Source organism: Stegostoma tigrinum, chromosome 1, assembly GCF_030684315.1.
Source record: "Stegostoma tigrinum isolate sSteTig4 chromosome 1, sSteTig4.hap1, whole genome shotgun sequence".
Classification (NCBI taxonomy): Eukaryota; Metazoa; Chordata; class Chondrichthyes; order Orectolobiformes; family Stegostomatidae; genus Stegostoma; species Stegostoma tigrinum.
This window is the reverse complement of record NC_081354.1, coordinates 168,571,128-168,592,376: the sequence shown is the minus strand read 5'-3', so window position 1 is coordinate 168,592,376 and position 21,249 is coordinate 168,571,128. Positions and strand designations below refer to the sequence as shown.

General features: G+C 43.3%; 1 protein-coding gene across 2 annotated transcripts in view; it reads left to right on the top strand.

Moving 5' to 3' along the window:
• Positions 1 to 21,249, top strand: part of reep1 (receptor accessory protein 1) — an 80,929-nt gene that overhangs the window by 12,134 nt on the left and 47,546 nt on the right. For both annotated transcript variants that reach the window (XM_059650205.1, XM_059650207.1), the window contains exon 2: positions 19,939 to 20,011. In XM_059650205.1, the coding sequence (XP_059506188.1) occupies positions 19,939 to 20,011 (73 nt within the window). The remainder of the gene's footprint in view (positions 1 to 19,938; positions 20,012 to 21,249) is intronic.

Genomic DNA, 21,249 nt, shown 5'->3' with positions numbered 1-21,249 from the left:
CCTCATCGTTAACTTAAATTGAAGACACTTATTGTCACACAGTGCCCCCTAGTCCTAGATACCATATGAGGAGAAAACATATTCCTAGCTTTCAGATTATGAAGGCCTGTCCAAATATTATGTTTCCATTAGCTCAACTCCCATTCCTCTAACCTCCAACAAATATAGGATCAATCTGCTTAGCATTTTCTCAGAAGCCAACCCTTTTATCCCAGGAACTGGTTTTGTGAAACTTCTGTGAATCATTTCCAATGCAAATATATCCCTTAACTAAGGACACCATAGGTGTCATCTCACCAAATCCTTCTGCAACTATTGCAAGACTGCCCTACTCTTATACGTCATCTTCCTTGCAATAAAAGCCAACATTGCCTTCCTAATTACTCACTCTACCTGCACACTAACTTTTAGTTATTTCGGTACAAGTCTGCCCTGATCCTTCTAGACTGTCTCTCTATTTAAATAATTCACTGCTTCGTTGTTCTTTCTGATGAAGTGGACAACTTCACATTTTCCCACATAATTCTCCATCTGCCAAATTTTCGCCCTGTTATTTATTTTGCATTTAGCACTTCAAGGACTCATTGCATCGCCCTCACAAATTGCTGTCCTACCTATTTTTGTATTATCAACAGATATGACTACAATATAGTTGGTCCCTTCATCCAGATTTCTAATATAAAATGTAAATAGGCGAGGTCCCACAACAGATCCATGTGCCAGCCCCTTAGTTACGGTTTGATAATCTGAAAATGGCCCATTATTCTTGACTGTCTGACCCTCTGTTAGTTAGCCAATCCCCTATGTATGCTAATATATCATTCCAATACCATAAACAATACGGCACTAACCCTTTATGTGGCACCTTTTTGAATAGCTTTTGGAAATCCAACTACGTTACATCGACTGATTCCCTGTTTTCCAAACTGCTTGTAAATTCTGAAAAGACTCCAACAAACTTGTCAAACATGATTTCCTTTTCACAAAACCTTGTGGATTCTGCCTGATTGGATTATAATTTTCTACATGTCTTGCTACTGCCTGACTCTTATACATTTCCTGTGGCAGATGTTAGGCTAATGCACCTATAGCTTCTTGCTTTCTGTCTTACTACTTCATTGGAATAGAAGTGTTAATATTTGTGGCAGACAAACAGGAGGCTGGAAGAACACAGCAAGCAAGGCAGCATCAGGAGGAAAGGAGCAGTCAATGTTCCAGGTATTACCCTTCTTCGGTCTGCTGAGACTTGCCAATCAATCATCAAGTTTTCCATAGTATAAATTGTTGTGTTCATTTGCAATTTAGCAATGTTGTGTTGGTTTTGATGAGTGCAACATGAAATGTTTCCTCAACATATCATTTCCTAGCAAAGTATTTAAATGATTTAATTTGGAAAATGCTGTAGCAATGCAGCATTGAGTAGTATAACTGCTGGGAACAAGCAGGAAGCACTGAAAAGAACAAAAATGGAAACCCAGCTCATGACATATCCCAACATAGTAAACACAGGTTTAGGAAAGGAGAGCGGAAACTCTCAGAAAATCCATAATAATCAAATTCATCATATCAATGATAGGGATAATTTAACACTCTAATGACTGACCCATACTGCCAAATGTAAATTTCCATCAGAAAAGAAAATCAAAGCAAAATCAATTGAAAAAGCATTTGACTCTACAGTTGATGGTGGGGTTCTCTGGAGTGTTGGAGAAAAGAGAGATGTAGGCGTTCAGGTATATGATACTTTGAAATTTGCATCACATGTAGTCAGGGTGGTTAAGAAGGTGTTTAGCACACTTGCCTTCATTGCTGAGACCTTTCGCATATAGAAGTTGGGACATCATGTTACACAGTCCATTGGTGAAGCCTCTTCTGGAGTAAAATGTACAGCTCTGGTTGCCCTGCTATTGGAAGGATAGTATTAAACTGGAGAGGGTTCAGAAAAGATTCACTGGGAATGGAAGGTTTGAGTTATAAAGATAGGCTGGGATTTTTTTGACTGGAGCGGAGGAGGTTGAGGGATGAACTTAATGAGGTTTATAAAATCATGAGGGGCATAGAAAAGGTGAATAGCCAAGGTATTTTCGAAGGGTAGGGGAATTCAAAACTAGGGGGCATATTTTTAAGGTAAGTGGATAAAGATTTAAAAAGGACCTGAGGGGCAACTTTTTTACACAGAGTGGTTCGTGTGTGGAATGAACTGCCAGAAGAAGTGGTAGATGCAGGTACAGTTACAACTTTTAAAAGACATTTTGATAAGTACATAAATAGGAAATATTTGGAGGGATATAGACCAAATGCAGACAAATGGGACTAGTTTAGTTTGAACATAGAACATTACATACAGCACAGTACAGGCCCTTCGGCCCTCGATGTTGTGCCGACCTGTCACACCGATCTCAAGCCCATCTAACCTACACTATTCCATGTACGTCCATATGCTTGTCCAATGATGACTTAAATGTACCTAAAGTTGGTGAATCTACTACTGTTGCAGGCAAAGCGTTCCATTCCCTTACTACTCTGAGTAAAGAAACTACCTCTGACATCTGTCCGATATCTTTCACCCCTCAATTTAAAGCTATGCCCCCTCGTGCTCACTGTCACCATCCTAGGAAAAAGGCTCTCCCTATCCACCCTATCTAACCCTCTGATTATTTTGTATGTTTCAATTAAGTCACCTCTCAACCTTCTCTCTAATGAAAACAGCCTCAAGTCCCTCAGCCTTTCCTCGCAAAACCTTCCCTCCATACCAGGCAACATCCTAGTAAATCTCCTCTGCACCCTTTCCAAAGCTTCCACATCCTTCTTATAATGCGGTGACCAGAACTGTACACAATACTCCAAGTAGTTGCCGCACCAGAGTTTTGTACAGCTTCACCATAACCTCATGGTTCCGGAACTCGATCCCTCTATTAATAAAAGCTGAAACCCTGTATGCCTTCTTAACAGCCCTGTCAACCTGGGTGGGAACATGCTCGGCCTGGAATAGTTTTTTTCTATTCATTTGTGGGATGTGGGCATCATTGGCTTGCCAGCATTTCTTGCCCATCCCTAGTTGCCCTTGGGAAGGTGGTGGTGAGCTGCCTTCTTGAACGGCTGCAGTCCTCCTGCTGTGGGTTGACGCACAATGCCATAAGGGAGGGAATTCCAGGATTTTGCCCCAGCGACAGTGAAGGAAGGGCAATATATTTCCAAGTCAGGATGGTGAGTGACTTGGAGGGGAACTTGTAGGTGGTGGTGTTCCCATACGTCTGATGCCCTTGTCCTTTTAGACGGAAGTGGTCATGGGTTTGGAAGGTGCCATCTGAGGATCTTTGGTGAATTTCTGCAGTGCATCTTGTAGATAGTACACACTGCTGCTACTGAGTGTTGGTGCTGGAGGGACTGAATGCTTGTAGATGTAATGCCAATCAAGCAGGCTGCTTTTTCCTGGATGGTGTCAAGCTTCTTGAGTGTTGTTGAGGCTGCACTCATCCAGGCAAGTGGGGAGTATTCCATCACACTCCTGACTTGTGCCTTGTAGACAGCGATTAGGCTTTGAGGAGTCAGGAGGTGAGTTACTTGCTGCAGTATTCCTAATGTCTGGCCTGCTGTTGTAGCCACTGTGTTCATGTGGTGAGTTCAGTTGAGTTTCTGGTCAATGATAACCCGCTGGATGTTGATAGTGGGGGGTTCAGTGAAGGTAACACCATTGAATATCAAGGGGCGGTGATTCGGTTCGCTTTTATTGGTGATGGTCATAGCCTGGCATTTGTGTGGTGCAAATGTCACTTGCCACTTGTCAGTCCAAGCCTGGATATTGTCCAAATCTTGTTGTATTTGAATATGGACTGATTCAGTATCTGAAGAGTTACAAATGGTGCCGAACATTGTGCAATCATCGGCAAACATCCCCACTTCTGACCTTATGAAGGAGGGAAGGTCATTGATGAAGAAGCTGAAGATGGTTGGGCCTCGAACACTAGCCTGAGGAACTCCTGCAGAGATGTCCTGGAGCTGAGATGATTGATCTCCCACAACCACCACCATCTTCCTATGCATTAAGGTTTGGAGGTGGATGAGCACAGCAGGCGAAGCAGGATCTTAGAAGCAGGAAAGCTGACGTTTTTGGCCTTGACCCTTTCTGAAGGGCCTAGGCCCGAAACGTCAGCTTTCCTGCTCCTAAGATGCTGCTTGGCCTGCTGTGTTCATCCAGCTCCACACCTTGTTATCTCAGATTCTCCAGCATCTGTAGTTCCTATTATCTCTGATACCATCTTCCTATGTGTCAGGTATGACTCCAATGGTTGGATTGAAGGGTCTGTTTCCATGCTGTATGACTCTATGACTCAGACTTAACACATTTCTTGCATAAATAAATTTTCTCCAAAGTACAGGCTGTGATTACAAAATTGTACAGGATAAACGTCACATACATGGTAAGGTATAATTCCTTTTGATGCCTTTGTAATCTGACAGGTCTGAAAAGTAAGTGGAGATCATCCAGAAATATTATCCGGGATCCATACCTTTTTCACCTGTTCGTGGTTAGACACACTAACATTTCACTGATAATGGAGAGGTCTATTTAGAGGAGTAATAATCTACATTTGTGTTAATGTACTTGGGAAACCCCTTGGAAGGGATTTCTGGCAGGAATTGAATGAAACTCTGAAATTGAATAGGTGGCATACAGTTAAAAAAAGGTTTCAAACAGCTAGAAAATCTTATCTGTTCATCAAAGTAACAGTTATGTTATGAACTGTCCAGTCTACCTGGATTAGATGGGATCATTAGTTGGGCCGACAATTGTTTCTGGCTCATGCCGTATATAATGTCTCCCTTCCCTTTTGCATGACTGCATAATGCTTTCCTGTTGGGATGCCTGCCTTAGGTCATTTACTGATTGCTTTAGCTTTACAATGAGTCTCTGTGTTACACAGAACATTGACCTTAAATAGGATTTTCAGTTTGCTTACGCAGCCGAATATAATGCAGAGACACAAGTAGAAATGGAAAGAATAGAATGTCAGTGTTCTGTGTAACTTAGAAATGTTCAAGCCAGACATATTCAATGCACACTGAAACTGAAATTGGCCCCTTGGATGTATTGTTTCGTTTGTTGAAGACTTTAGCTCAAGTACTTAATTTATAATAAAAACCAAAAGAACTGTGGATGCTGTAAATAAGGAACAAAAACATAGATACTGGAAAAGCTCAGCAGGTCTGGCAGCTTCTGTGAAGGAGAAAACAGAATTCACGTTTCGGGTCCAGTGATCCTTCCCCAGAACTGAGGAAGGTTCACTGGACCCGAAACATTAACTTAATTTGTAATGTTTAAGAACAATACTTGTAATGAAGGAGAAATTAGGTTCAGAAGGTTGATGCAATGACTTTCACAATGCTTAGAGCGAGTCTTGCTTGATGTTCTTACCTCTGGGGATGAAAATTCCCATTCAGCCCTGGATATATTTCCAGAATTAGTGTAACAGAATGTCGGTTAAAATTGGGAGGAGCGCCGTTGGATTCTGCCCCAATGGAGCAGGACAGGAAATCTGTTTTTTCTCCCCTTTATTCATTCATTCATGGGATGAGGATGTTGCTGGCCAGGCAGCATTTATTGCCCATCCCTAATTGCCCAGAGAGCAAGAGTCAACCACTTTGCTGTGGGTCACATGTAGGCCAGACCAAGTAATGATGGCAAGTTCCTTCCCTCAAAGGACATTAGTCAACCAGGTGGGTTTTTCCCAACATGTGACAATGGATTCACGGTCATCATTAGATTCTTAATTCCATTTTTTTTTAAACTAGATTCAATAAATCTGAGGAATTCACTACTTCAAAGTGAGCAGATGCCAGGTTACTGAATAAATTTAAGAAGCAGTTAGACAGATTTTTAAATAGTAACCGGTTGAAAGGTTATGGGAAGTGAGCAGGAAAGTGGAGTTGAGGTCGAGATGAGATCAACCATGATTGTTTCGAATAGCGGGGCAGGCTCAAGAGGTCAAATTGCTGACTCCTGCTCCGAGTTCTTGTGTTCTTATTTTCAAATGCTTCTGTTTTCTACGTTTCTATGTGAATAAGAAGACATTAAGTCAAAGATTTTCTGCAGGGCAAGTTTGGAGGATAAATCAATTGTTGTGTATCCAGTTAAGTTGTGGCTACAATGAACCCAAGATCTTCTATGGGTGTAACGTACCCAAGCCCCAAATAATATGGGCTATGTCAAGAATTTTGTGACAATTGCATGAGAAATCAAGTGAGACCTTCCTCAATTCCAACAAATTGCATTTTCCAATTAAGTACCAGATGTTGGGATGAGACTCCTGCTGGAGACAGTGAGATGCCTATTAAAAGTGATTATCCTTCATTATCACCCTCTTTATTTCTTGATCTCACTTCATTTATACATAGTCACGTTGTCACTGAATTCCCCCACTACTGACATCCTCAAGGGGACTGCTATGGACCAGAAACTGAACTGGACTAGCCATATAGTCCAGACAAGAGCAGATCAGAGGTTAGGAATACTGCAGTGAGTAACTCACCTCTAGACTCCTCAAGATCTGTCCACCATCCACAAAGGCACATAAGAATTATGATGGCATACTCCCCACTTGCCTGGATGAGAGCAGCTCCAACATCACTCAAGAAACTTGAGACCGTATAGGACAAAGCAGCCTGCTTATCTGGCACCACATCTATAAACATCCATTCCCTCCACGAGCAATGTTCAGTAGCAGTAATGTGTGCTATCTACAAGATGCACTGCAGAAATTCACTAAAGATCTTTATACATCGCCTTCCAAACTCATGAGAAAACAAAGTGTGGAGCTGGATGAACACAGCAGGCAAGCAGCATCTTAGGAGCACAAAAGTTGACGTTTTGGGCCGAGAGCTGTTTCAGCTCTGGCCTAACTAGTACCATGTGTAGTTTTAGCAATAGTTCCCTATTTTTATGTCCCACTCCCTCTAAAATAAAGATCAAGATTTCATTGCCTGATCTGCTGATTTTCTGTCTTAACTTTTCATGATTCATGTAAAAGGATCCCCAAATTGCTGTCTGCTGCAGCTTTCTGCAGTCTTTCTCCATTTAAAACATATTCAGCTCGTCTATCTTTACTTCCTAAGTGCTTAGCCTCATACTTTCACACATTATATCCCATCTGTCAAATTTTGCCAGTTGATTAAAAATAAAATATTAAGTTGCACAAGGAAAACATTGTAGCTTTCAATTTTCTACCTTAATGAAGTAAAATGCATGTATTTAGCATCTTTTTATGCCCTCAGCTTGCCTCATCACACTTTCCTTCTCAAAAATGCTTCAACTGCCATTTTTTAGGACGAATGAGTCGCATGATTTGTCCAGAACATGCTTCCATAGACGGTATATGATACCGTTATCCAAATAATCTGTTTTTGGTTGAAGTAGGAAGATTGACGGAACAGTGAAGAACTCAGTGCTTTTTTATTAATACCGCGTGGCCAGTGGGTTCTGCACTAAAGTATGGAAGTCAAAAGTAGCAAAGTTAATAAGGTGGGTTTAAACTAGTTCAGCAGGCGGGTGGGAAACTGTGGTGTAGTTCCAGTACACAGGAGGATGAGCGTAGGTAGGACATGGACAGGATCTCACTGACACAGGAGTGTGCTGGCAGACAGCAAGCTGGTTTGAAGTGTGTCTCCTTTAACGCCAGGAGTATCTGGAATAAGTAGGTGAGCTTGCAGCGTAGGTTGGTACCTGGGACTTCGATGTTGTGGCCATTTCAGAGACATGGATAGAGCAGGGTCAGGAATGGATGTTGCAGGTTCCAGGGTTTAGATGTTTCATTAAGATCAGGGAAGGTGGTAAAAGAGGGGGAGGTGTGGCTTTGTTAGTCAAGGACAGTATAAAGGTGGCTGAAAGAACTTTTGATGAGGACTTATCTACTGAGGTGGTATGAGCTGAGGTCAGAAACAGGAGAGGAGAGGTCACACTGCTGGGAGTTTTTTATAGACCTCCACAAAGTTCCAGGGATGTGGAGGAGAGGATTGGCAAAATGATTCTGGGCAGAAGTGAAAGGAACATGGTGGTCATTATGGGAGACTTTAACATCCCCAACAATGACTGGAATTGCTATAACTCTAGTACGTCAGATGGATCGGTTTTTGTGCAGGACAGTTTCGTGACACAGTATGTGGAAGGGCCAACAAGAGGGGAGGCCACACTGGATCTGGTACTTGGTAACAAACGAGGCCAGGTGTTTGATTTAGTGGTAGGTGAGCACTTTGGAGAGATTGACCATAATTTGGTTATGTTTAGTTTAGCGACAGAAAGGGATAGGAACATGGCACAGGGCAAGAGTTACAGAGGGGGGAAGGGCAATTATAATGCGATTAGACAAGACTTAGGAGGCATAGAATGGGGTAGCAAAATGCAGGGGATGGGGACAATCGAAATGTGGAGCTGGTTTAAGGAACGGATATTGCGTGTCCTTGATAGGTATGTCCCTGTCAGGCAGGCAGGAAGTGATAAGGTAAGGGAACCGTGGTTTACTAAAGCAATTGTATCTCTTGTTAAGCGGAAGAGGGAGGCTTATGTGACAATGAGACGAGATGGTTCAGATGAGGCGATGGAGAGTTACAGATTAGCTCGGAAGGATTTAAAGAGAGAGTTAAGAAGAGCAAGGAGGGGACAAGAGCAGACATTAGCAGGTAGAATAAAGGAGAACCCTAAAGCTTTCTATAGGTATGTGAGGAATAAGAGGATGACTAGGGTAGGAATAGGGCCAGTCAAAGACAGAAGTGAGAAGTTGTGAGTGGACCCTGTGGAGAGCGGAGAGGTCCTAAACAAATATTTCTCATCTGTTTTCACTCAGGAAAGGGAAAATATTGTAGAGGAGAAGACTGAGTTACAGGCTACTAGAATTGAAAGGATTGAGGTTAGTAAGGAGGAGGTGTTATCAATTCTAGAAGGTGTGAAGGTAGATAAATCCCCTGGGCCAGATGGGATTTTGCAGAGGATTCTCTGGGAAGCTAGGGAGAAGGTAGCGGAGCCTTTGGCCTTGATCTTTGAGTCCTCATTGTCTACAGATTTAGTACCAGAGGACTGGAGGATTGCAAATGTTGTGCCCTTGTTCAAGAAGGTCAGTAGAGATGACCCAGGTAATTATAGACCAGTGAGCCTTACGTCTGTTGTAGGAAAAGTTTTGGAAAGGATTATAAGAGATAGGATTTATGATCATCTAGCAAGCAACAATTTGATTGGAGATTGTCAACATGGATTCGTCAAGGGCAGGTTATGTCGCACAAACCTCAATGAGTTTTTTGAGAAGGTGACCAAGCATGTGAATGAGCGAAGGGCAGTTGACATGGTGTACATGGACTTCAGTAAAGCCTTTGATAAGGTTCCACATGGTAGGCTATTGGAGAAAATATAGAGGCTTGGGATTGAGGGAGATTTGCAGTTTTGATTAGAAACTGGCTTTCTGTAAGAAGGCAACGAGTGGTGGTTGATGGAAAATATTCAGCCTGGAGTCAGGTCACTCGTGGTGCACCTTGAGGATCTGTTTTGGGACCACTGCTGTTTGCCATTTTTATAAATGATTTGGATGCAGGCATAAGTGGATGGATTAGTAAGTTTGCAGATGACACTAAAGTCGGTGGAGTGCTGGACAGTGTGAAAGAATGTTGCAGGTTGCAGGGAGACTTGGATAAACTGCAGAATTGGGCTGAAAGGTGGCAAATGGAGTTCAATGGGGATAAATGTGAGGTGATTCACTTTGGGAAGAATAATGGGAAGGCAGAATACTGGGTCAATGGAAAGATTCTTGGTAGTGTGGATGTGCAGAGGGATCTTGGTGTCCATGTACATAGATCCCTGAAAGTTGCCACCCAGGTTGATTGTGTTGTTAAGAAGGCTTACGGTGTTTGAGGTTTTATTGGTAGAGGGATTGAGTTCCGGAGCCGTGATGTCATGCTGCAACTATACAAAACGCTAGTGCGGCCTCATTTGGAATACTGCTTGCAGTTCTGATCGCCCCATTACAGGAAGGATGTGGAAGCATTGGAAAAGATGCAGAGGAGATTTTCCAGGATGTTGCCTGGTCTGGAGCGCAGGCCGTATGAAGAAAGGCTGAGGGACTTGGGTCTGTTCTCATTGGAGAGAAGGAGGCTCAGAGGGGATTTAATGGAGACATACAAGACGATCAGAGGATTAGATAGGGTGGACAGTGAGAGTCTTTTTCCGAGGGTGATGACTTCAGCTTGTACGAGGGGGTATGGCTACAAATTGAGGGGTAATAGATTTAAGACAGATGTCAAGAGGCAGGTTCTTTACTCAGAGAGTGGTAAGGGCATGGAACGCCCTGCCTGCCAATGTAGTTAACTCAGCCACATTAGGGGCATTTAAACAGTCCTTGGATAAGCATATGGATAATGATGGGATAGTGTAGGGGGAGGGGCTTAGATTTGTTCACAGGTCGGCGCAACATCGAGGGCCGAAGGGCCTGTTCTGCACTGTAGTGTTCTATGTTCTATGTTTTCTGTTCTATTAATTTTTCATTACGTCAGCTAGTGTTTCTCATCTAGATCATTTGGATAACCTTTGATAATCTGAATTACAGTCTTTTTGAATTTCCATGGATTACCGAAACAATGCATCCTCCTAGCTCAAAGTTCTCAGTTCGAGAACTGGTCTTGTCACTCTTTTTCTCTGAAGTCGCATGGTCTTTTGATGGATGTGTAGATCAAGATTAGACATAATATTCCAAATAAGGATTTACAGTGCAGGGAGAAGGGGACTGCGTGTGACGTAATGGGATTAACATCAGAAACATACATTTGGTTCACGATATTGCTCTTGACGCAAAGCTGAATAAAAACACTTGGGTCTGAGCATCTGGGGTGAAGTTGAACAGGGGTGTGGATATAAAACAAATGCATTTGTTGTTTGTTTTATGCCCAGCTCTCTACTGAGATCCATTCACTGAGAGGAAGTCAACATGACTTTTCCGCAGAACCGAAAGTGATTGGAAAATGGTTTTTTTTATACTTTTGACAGAGGAGGAGGAGGAGTGAGGGGAACAGATGATGTGGAGTTCCAGTGCAAGAGACAAAGGAGCTGCTCCAAGTGTTGAAATGGTGATGTGATATGGGTAAATTAAAGTGTGGAAGGGTGAAAATGGGTCCTCTTAACTGAGAGAAAAGTAAACAAGATGCAAACAGCTCAAGGCTTTTGGGTGGTGGGGAGGTGGGCCTTGAGGGATTTTATTGATTGATTGATTTTATTGTCACGTGAACTGAAATACAGTGAAAACCCGTGTTTACAAGTGGTATAGGCAGCTCACAGCAAACAAAGGATATATAGATCAAAAAGACTTAGAGGCATGCAGGATACATTGTTTTATTTGAGGCTGGGCCCATTCAACAGTCTGATAATGGCCAGAAAGAAGCTGTTCCTGAACCTGCTTGTGCATGTGTTCAGACTTGTGTATCTTCTACCTGGAAGAAGAGGTTGCTGGAGATCATTGTCGTGGTGCGATGGGTCTTTGATGATGTTGGCCGCCTTTCCGCGGCATCGAGCTGTGTAAGTAGAGCCCATGGCTGCAAAGTTGGCTTTCCTGGTGGTCTCGGCTGTGCACACCACCTTCTGTAGTTTTTTACGGTCTTGGGCAGACCAGTTGCCATACCCGGCCATTATGCATCCGGGCAGTGTGCTCTCAATGGTGCATCGATAGAAGTTAATGAGGCAGCATATGGACAGGCCAAATTTCCTGAGCCGCCTGAGGAAGAAGAGACATTGTTGTGCCTTCATGACTGATGACTGTTGCGTTTACGTGGGAAGGCCAGGACAGGTCATTGGTGAATGTAACAATAATGAAGCACAGACAGACATCATATAGTCAAGCTACGAAATTGTGGAATTTAATAATGTGTCTTATAGGCTGTAAAGTTTCAAAGAGAAAAATCATGTGTTGTTCTTCAAGATAACAAAGTGTGGAGCTGGATGAACACTGCAGGCCAAGCAGCAGCTCAGGATCACAAAAGCTGATGTTTCGGGCCTAGACCCTTCATCAGAGGGTATTGTTCTTCAAGCTTGTGTTGTTCTTCTTTGGGACATTGCAGCAAGCCCAAGACAGAAAAGCATGAGAACTACATGGTTTATTGAAATAGAATGTTACCTGACAGTCAACAAAATGAATCCACCTGCTTTCTTTCCCAAACCATGCCCAATGTCATTCCTTAGCATCTTCAGGAGGGCAGGTTAAATATACAGATAAATGGCATAATGAAATGACCGGAAAGATTTCTCAGAGGTAATTTTGGTCACAGAAGCATCAACTGTAAATATACCTCATAAGCAGTGTGTTAACAGACATACTTCTACCGGGGTATTGTTTTCAGTTTTCCACATAAAGTCCACCATTCCGAAATAGCAATACGGAATTTTATTTGTTCGGATTGTATGATTTAAATTTAACAACTCAGACCTTGTACTTCGAATAATTGCCTGGTAATAAAGAATGTAAATATTTGCTAAAAGGAGACAAGAAGACTGCTAATTGGCAAGTCAGACCAGGCAAGTAAATGCTGATTAGTCAGGGTGTTGCCATGACCCAGTGATTGGCAGTCTCCATGATCCTTTTTTATGTGGAGGTGAGACATACGTCCAAATATATTTTGCCTGCATAAAATATTACCCTGAATATGAGTATACATAGTTTGTAAACTCCACAAATGCATCACAATGATAATCAATTTAATAATCTTAAATTGATTGCCAATTTAATCTTAGCATATTCTGGATTATTTAATAAATGATGTCCGAAAGCAGAATGACATCAAATGGTGGACATACTGTTCTGAAGCATGTAAACAAGGACTGGTTGAACTGTGAATGATCAACAAGACATGTTGTTTAACATAAGATAATAAAGTGTGAAGCTGGATGAACATAGCGGGCCAAGCGGCATCTCAGGAGCACAAAAGCTGACGTTTCAGGCCTAGACCCTTCATCAGAGAGCCTCTCTGATGAAGGGTCTAGGCCTGAAACATCAGCTTTTGCGCTCCTGAGATGCTGCTTGGCCTGCTGTGTTCATCCAGCTTCACACTTTATTATCTTGGATTCTCCAGCATCTGCAGTTCCCATTATCTCTGATACAATGTTGTTTAACATGGTCTGCCTGTCATTTGGACATACGGCCTCTCTACTGGGCATCATTCCAGCACTGGAACTCGTAGATTACATTGTTCATTTATGCGGTAGTCAAAATGTCTTTTAGGCTTGACAGCAACATTCTGTTAATGGAGAAAACCACTCATAGGTTTACTGCCATATATCAATGTTTTGAAGAGGAGGCTGTGGCATAGTGGTATTGTTACTGGACTAGTAATCCAGAGAGCCAGGCTAATGTTCTGGGAGCATGGAGGCAAGTCGTTCCAATTTAACTTAATTGAATCCATTGTTGATTCTTGGGAAAAGCCCACCTGGTTCACCAATGTCCTTTAGGGAACAAAACCTGCCATCTTACCTGGTCTGGTCGACCGGGGATGATAACTGACAACCTGACCTGGGACTTCCCACATAAATGCGACAGTCAAGAAGGCACAACAAAGCCTCTTCTTCCTCAGGTGGTTGAGAAAATTTGGTGTGTCCTTAAGGTCCCTCACCAACTTCTACAGATTCACCATTGAAAGCACAATGTTCAGGTGCACCATGACCTGGGGTGGTAACTGCTCTGCCCTGGATTGTAAGAAATTACAGAAGGTGGTGTGGCCAACCTTCCATCCATGGATAACATTGTGTGAAGCTGGATGAACACAGCAGGCCAAGCAGCATCAGAGGAGCAGGAAAGTTTGATGTTTCGGGTTGAGACCCTTCTTCAGGAATGGGGGAGGGGAAGGGGATTCTGAAAAAAATAGGGAGACTGGGGAGGTGGATAGAAGATGGACAAAGGTGAAGATAGGATGAGAGGAGGCAGACAGGTCAAAGAGGCGGGGTTAGAGCCAGTGAAGATGAATGTAGGTGGGGAGTTAGGGAGGGGATAGGTCAGTCCAGGGAGAACGGACAGGTCAAAGGGGCGGGATGAGGTTAGTGGGTAGGGGATGGGGGTAGGGCATGAGGTGGGAGGAATAGGGAGGCGGGGACTAGCTGGGCTGGTTTTGGGATGCAGTGGGGGAAGGGGAGATTTTGAAGCTTGTGAAATCCACATTGATACCATTGGGCTGCAGTGTTCCCAAGCGGAATAGGAGATGCTGTTCCTGCCTCTTTCGGGTGGCGTCATTGTGGCACTGCAGGATGGACATGTCGTCCGAGGAGCGGTGGTGGTACGGGGGACGGGAAGCTAGTTGTGGAGGAGGCTTGTGGACCGCTTTGCGGAACACCTACACTCAGATCGCAATGAACAACTGCAGCTCCCAGTCGCGAACCATTTCAACTCCCCCCCCCCCCCCCAACTCCTCGGACGACATGTCCATCCTGGGCCTCCCTGCAGTGCCACAATGACGCCACCTGAAAGATGCAGGAACAGCAACTCATATTCCGCTTGGGAACCCTGCAGTCCAGTGGTATCAATGTGGACTTCACCAGTTTCAAAATCTCCCCTCCCCCAACCACATCCCAAAACCAGCCCAGCTGGTCCCCGCCTTCCTAACCATTCCTCCAACCTCAAACCCCACGCCCATCTTCTACCTACTAACCTCATCCTGCCTCATTGACCTCTCCGTCCTCCCTGGACTGACCTATCCCCTCCCTAACTCCCCACCTACATTCACCTTCACTGGCTCCATCTCCGCCTCTTTGACCTGTCAGTTTCCTCTCCACCTATCTTCTCCTCCATCCACCTTTTTATCCGCCTCCCCCCTCTCCCTATTTATTTCAGAATCCCCTTCCCCTCCCCCATTTCTGAAGAAGGGTCTCGACCCGAAACGTCAAACTTTCCTGCTCCTCTGATGCTGCTTGGCCTGCTGTGTCCATCCAGCTTCACACCGGGTTATCTCAGATTCTCCAGCATCTGGCAGTTCCTACTATCTCTCTTCCATCTGTGGACTCTGTTTACACAGCTTGCTGCTGAGGAAAGGCAGCCAACATCATCAAAGATCCAAGCTACCTGGTAGCAATCTCTTGCAACCTCCTCCGTCAGGCAGAAGATACAGATCCCCACTAGGTAACATCGTCAGTGTGCCTCTGGAGACATGTTGGTGTTCCGTCCCACCTGTTATTTATGTGCCTCAGTTTGTTGGGGTGTTTAGTACCACTTCCGGTTCTGTTCCTCAGTGATTTGTACACAGGGTTTAATTCAGTGTGCTTGTTGATAGAGTTCTGGCTAGAATACCACATCTCCAAGAGTTCTCTAAAGTGTCTCTGTTGGGCTTGTGCGATTATGGATGTGTTGTCCCAATCAAACTCGTGTCCCTCTTACTGCAGCAATAAGAAGATACAACACGACCAGAGCCCCTACCATATATCAAGGACATTACAGAGATGACCACAAGACCATTCAGACCCCTAGGTATCAGGTTAGCCCACAAACCGACAACCACCCTGCGACAGCTGCTGTCAAATGTAAGGGATCCTATACCCAAAACCAGCAAAACTGGTGTAATATACAAAATACCATGCAAGGACTGTGAGAAAGATTACATAGGCCAAACTGGAAGAAAACTAGCAAAACGTATGCACAAACACCAACTAGCCGCAAAGAGACATGATCAATTCTCACTTGTCTCACTACACACGGGCAAGGAGGGACACGAATTTGACTGGGACAACACATCCATAATTGCGCAAGCCAATTAGGATGGGCTACAAGTGTTGGCCTGGCTAATGACATCTATATCCTGTGAATGAACTTTTAAAAGAAGTCAGAATGAGAAAGCCTGCTTCACCTGTTTTTCAAATGTTTTAGACACCTTCACGTACCAGGCTAATCTAAGGTAGACTGGACACAGTTCCGGTCCTAATAATATAGGCCTGAAATTTAATAACCATCTTGTGGTCATATGCTGTCCTCAGCTGTGCTCATCCCTCAGACCACACTCCAGTCTCAGGCCTTGCCCCATTCTTGAGCTTTTCTCCATCCTGAGACTCGGCAGTACCCTCTGATTCAATTATAGACACAAAACATTGAACTTTACCTCAGTAGCTCTGACAATATTTGGCTCAGAAACAATCCCAACAAGAAAACAAAGTAATTTATTAAAAAAGTCTACAAAATCAGTAATTGCTTTAAAGAAAGTTTGATCATGATTTTCAGGAGATAATATCAATTACAAAGATAGACATGTAACCAGGTGACTAATGACCTGAAAGTGATACCATCAGTTAGGATATAGATGCAGTGTGGCTTGACACAAATGAGAGCTACATGCACAGTAGCTAGAGGGTAAAGATGGTCAATACACAGGTATAGGTACAGGGAATAGAGACAGAGACCGAATAATGACCACAGAGAATGTTTGTGAGAAGAAGCAGACCACTGTCAGGAAAGGGTTAGTGTTTTTTCTGTTTGTCAGAAAGGAGAAAGGAGATCTTGGAGGAAATTTGCGAGCTGGTTGAAAAGATCCAAAAACCTGAAAGGTTGTGTGAATAGCTTAGGGATGCTGAAGAGGTGGATGTTATTCCCAAAGTAGCCAAAATGGAAGCAGATCTGTAATTGATTGGTTGTTTGAAAAGGAACTTTGGGAAACGATAGCAGCAGGATTGTTGTGACTCAAGGCAGAGAGGATTTGCAGAGGTGTACCTTGCTGATGATGATCGTATCTATGAAACTTGAAGATGAAAGCTGTTTCAGAGATAGTAGGAACTGCAGATGCTAATTTCTGAAGAAGGGTCTACACCCGAAATGTTAGCCTTCTTGATCCTGTGATGCTGCTTGGCCTGCTGTGTTCATCATCTCTACACCTTGTTATCTCGATGAAAGCTGTTGTCCACTAAGGCCCCTGCTCTTATCTGTATGCACAAAGAACAGCATAGTCTTCATTTAACGATAGTGGCATAGTGGTACTGGTTCCTCACAGCACCATGAACCCCGGTTCAAATCTAGCCTTGGGTTACTGTCTGCATGGATTTCCTCCAGCAGTCCAAACATTTGCAGGTTAGCTGGATTAACCATGGGAAATGCAGGGTTACAGGGATTGGGTGGGGGATGCTCTTCAAAGGGTTGGTGTGGACTCAATGGGCTGAATGGCTTGCCCCCACAGTGTAGGAATTCTGTGATGATTCTAAAAGATAAAGCCAGAGTTGGGTTTCTCCAGATATTTTTTTGTGCAGAAAAAAAAGTACACGTTGAAATAGTGCCCCTCCCGATCCCAACTTTTTTGAAAACAACAAACGCTGGAGATCACAGCGGGTCAGACAGCTTCCATGGAGGGAGAGCAAGCTAACGTTTCGAGTCCAGATGACACTTCATCAGAGCTGAAGTGAAATGTGAAGAGGACAGCATCTATGCTATAGTTAGTGGGGGTGGTGGGGGCTGTGGGGATAGTGGGTGTAGGGCGTCGGTGGAGAAAAATTGTTAATAGTTCAGAATAATTGATTGGATTGTGAGAATGGCAGAACAATGGCGTGTCTCCTGCCAGACTTAAAAGAACAGCAGATGCTGGAGAATTCCAAGATAATAAAATGTGAGGCTGGATGAACACAGCAGGCCAAGCAGCATTTCAGGATGAAGGGTCTAGGCCCGAAACGTCAGCTTTTGTGCTCCTGAGATGCTGCTTGGCCTGCTGTGTTCATCCAGCCTCACATTTTATTATCTTAAAAGAACAGCAACTGGGATGTGGGGAGGTGGGGACATGATAACGAGTTAAAAGAAAAGGAAGAAGTGGCTCATCATTTAAAGGCGTAGAACTCAATATTAATTTCAGAAGGCTGTGAAGTGCCTGGTGTGCTGATGAGATGTGTCCGTCCAGTTTGCACTGTGATTCACTGGAACACTGCAGCATGCTGAGGACAGACGCGTGGCCAGGCAAGCAGGATGCTGTGCTAAAATGACCAGCTACAGGAAGGTCAGGGCTCTGCTTGCATACAGACCAGCGATGTTCCACAAAGTGGTCAACCAGCCTGCATTTGGTTTGTCCAACGTGGAAGAGGCCACATTGGGTGCAGTGAATACAATACACAAGATTGGAGGAGGTACAGGTGAAATGCTGCTTCACCTGGAAAGACTGTTTAGACCCTTGGATGGTGAGCAGGTAGGAGGTGGAGGGGCAAGTGTAACGGTTACATGGGAAGTGGGGTTGGCGTTGGTGGTTGTGGAATGGACCAGGGATTTTCCTTGCATCACATTTGCTTCTTTTGCAAATCACTCTAAATCTCGATCCTTTCACAAGCAGGAGCAGTTTCTCCCTATCTGCTCTGTCATGCCACCTCATCATTTTGAAAACTTATCTTAGATCTCCTCTTAGCCTTCTTCTATCCAAGGAGTACAGTCCCAACCTCTACAATCTATCCTTATAACTGAAGTTTCCGATCCCTGGAGTCATTCCTGCAAATCACCTCTGCAGCCTTCTCCAATGCCTCCCATCTTTCCTATACTGTGGCACCCACACCTGTACACTGTACTCCAGCTGGAGTCTAACAGGTGTCTTTACTGCTCCTCTAAAGCTGAAGGCCTCTATTTAGACCTCAGTTGAGCAAGGAACTCATCTCCATGCTAAGTAAGGTCTTAGATATTTTTAATCAACAATGAAAATATTGATTTAATCAGGTTTTTTTTACCTGAGGCAGGACTATGATTTGAAAACAAGCCTGTTTTCAATCTCCGTAGTGAAAATTCAGATCTCTACCTCAGAGGCCAGTGGACCATTATGTGTCGTTGCTGACACCTAGGATCCATTGTTCCTCAGGTTAGACAGAAAGTGCCGGAGAAACTTGGCAGGGCTGTCTGCATCTGTGGAGAGAGAAACAGTGTTAACGTTTTGAATTCAGTTGTAGTGACGGGTTATAATGGACTTGAAACATTGACTATTTCTTTCTCCACAGATGCTGCCAGACCTGTAGAGTTCCTTCGGCACGTGCTGTTTTTATTTCAGATCTTCACTCTTTGCCATAGTTTATTTTTGTTTGAGTGCTCCTCAAGCTTGTGTTAGGGGGTATGGTTAACCACAGTTCCCGCTTCTGTTTACCAGTTCTGCACAAAATACATATATACATTAAGCTGGCCCCGTACGTACTTTTGAGCCTAGGTTTTCTAGAAATCTCATCTTAAATTGTTCCATGGTCCAGCCCTTCGCAATCTGTGTAACTGCTTCCAACTTTTCAACGCCCTCATTTCTGCAGTCCACCAACTCTAGCCTCTGTGTATCTCCAGTTTTAATCACTCCATCATTGGCAGCTGTCTGGTGTCTCAACTCTAGAATTAGCTCCATAAAACTTCTGTTTTCTCCATTAAGATACACCTTAAAACCAATTTTACTTATGCAATTTTGTTCAGTAAGATTCATGTGAAGCAGCTTAGGATGGTTTAAAAGAGATGAAGGAGGAATTACTTCTTTCAAATGGTTGCAAATCTGTGGAATTCACTATCACTGAGTGCAGTGGTTGTGGGGACATTACATGAGAAGAAGATAGAGAGATTTCTAATTAGTAATGTAACGGCTACGGAGAGTGAGAAGGGAACTGGAGTTGAGGCCAAGAAGAGATCAGCCATGATTGTATTAAATGGAAGAGCTGGCTCAAGGGACAGAATTGCCTACTCTTGCTCCTAGTTCTTAAGTTTCACTGTGTCTGAAGACTGTGCACATGAATACAGGCAAACAGAAATTACTCGTGGTGGTGGTCTAGAAAGTTAAAGAGACTTAAACACAATCATCTATAATTTTCACATATTCATCTGACTTAAACCAACATAAAGACAACCAAAACCAAAATAATTCAAAATGTCACAAAGTGTTGTTTGAACGTTTTGCAGTTGCCTTCGATCCAAAGTTGCTTTTGTGATGCATTACGTGGATTGACCTCACTGAAGTTTCCTTTTTCAGGCTGATTTTTGGCACACTTTATCCAGCGTATTCATCTTACAAGGCTGTGAAAACAAAGAATGTGAAAGAATATGTAAGTTATTATTGTTTGTGTTGCACTAATGATAATTCCCCACAACAGAGGCCAGTAATTGTTTTGACTTGAGTTAATGAGATGTGGGTTTTGTGTATAGGATAATGGTTTTGAAGGAGTTTGTGTTGAAGTTGTGTTGGGTTCTGGAGAATCAGGACTTTGGCATGAGGTCCAAATGGAGGCAGACGTGTCATCTCTAGCTCCTTATAGTCGTAACTAATTATGTCTAATTAATCAATATACCATGTACGTAACCACCTCTTGTTATGTGAAATAAGATTAATTATGTTGCATCATACATTATAAGATCTTTTATTCAGACTCACCAGTGAGCTGTCCTCTACCATCGACGATTGGACAGGCCCTGAGACTACATTTATTTTCTTAAAGGACCATTCGTGAACCTGTAGGTTTGCACAAAAATCTGGTAGTTCCATGTTCACCATTACTGAGACTAGATTTTATACCTTCTGCCAGTACTGAAATCTGGAAAAAGGCACTTCATAAGTATCCATGCATTGTAAACTTAATCTCGTTGTTTCATTTTGCATAACTTCTTGTTGTATTTTCCCCATTCACTTTCACTAGAATTAAGAAAATGAACAGCACAGAAGGGTCTAGGCCCGAAACGTCAGCTTTTGTGCTCCTGAGATGCTGCTTGGCCTGCTGTGTTCATCCAGCCTCACATTTTATTATCTTAGCACAGAAGGAGTGTCAGCTGTGCAAAAAAAAATCCAAACAAATGCACTCCCCTAGTCTTTGCCCATTACCTCACAGATGTTTTCTTTCCTGACTTAAGCAATCATCGGGAAGAGGAGAAAGCATACCATAAGAGTGTGTTACATCTCTGTAGGCATCAGAGATGCCTTACCACTGACCGTCAAACTCAAATTTGCTTCAGGAAAATGTTCTCCTTACCCAGCTCACACCCCACCCCCCAGTTCCTTTGCCAGTCGTCTTACAGTTTTGCTAATTGTTCTATCAATCTGTTCAAACAGCACCGTTTCCTTATGCTGTATGAACTGTCTCCTTTCCAAAGTTGGCTTTAGTTGAGTTTTGGTCCTGATGATTGCAGGTCAAAAAGCTTTGAGGAGTGATATTTGAAGTTCTGTATGAGCAGTTACCAGATAATTCAGGTTTGATTATGCTAAACCTGGGCTTTAATGATTAGGAGGATGCTGAAAGCTTACTTCAAAGATCATTGTACAATAGAGAAAGGTAGTGACATCTCCTCTGTG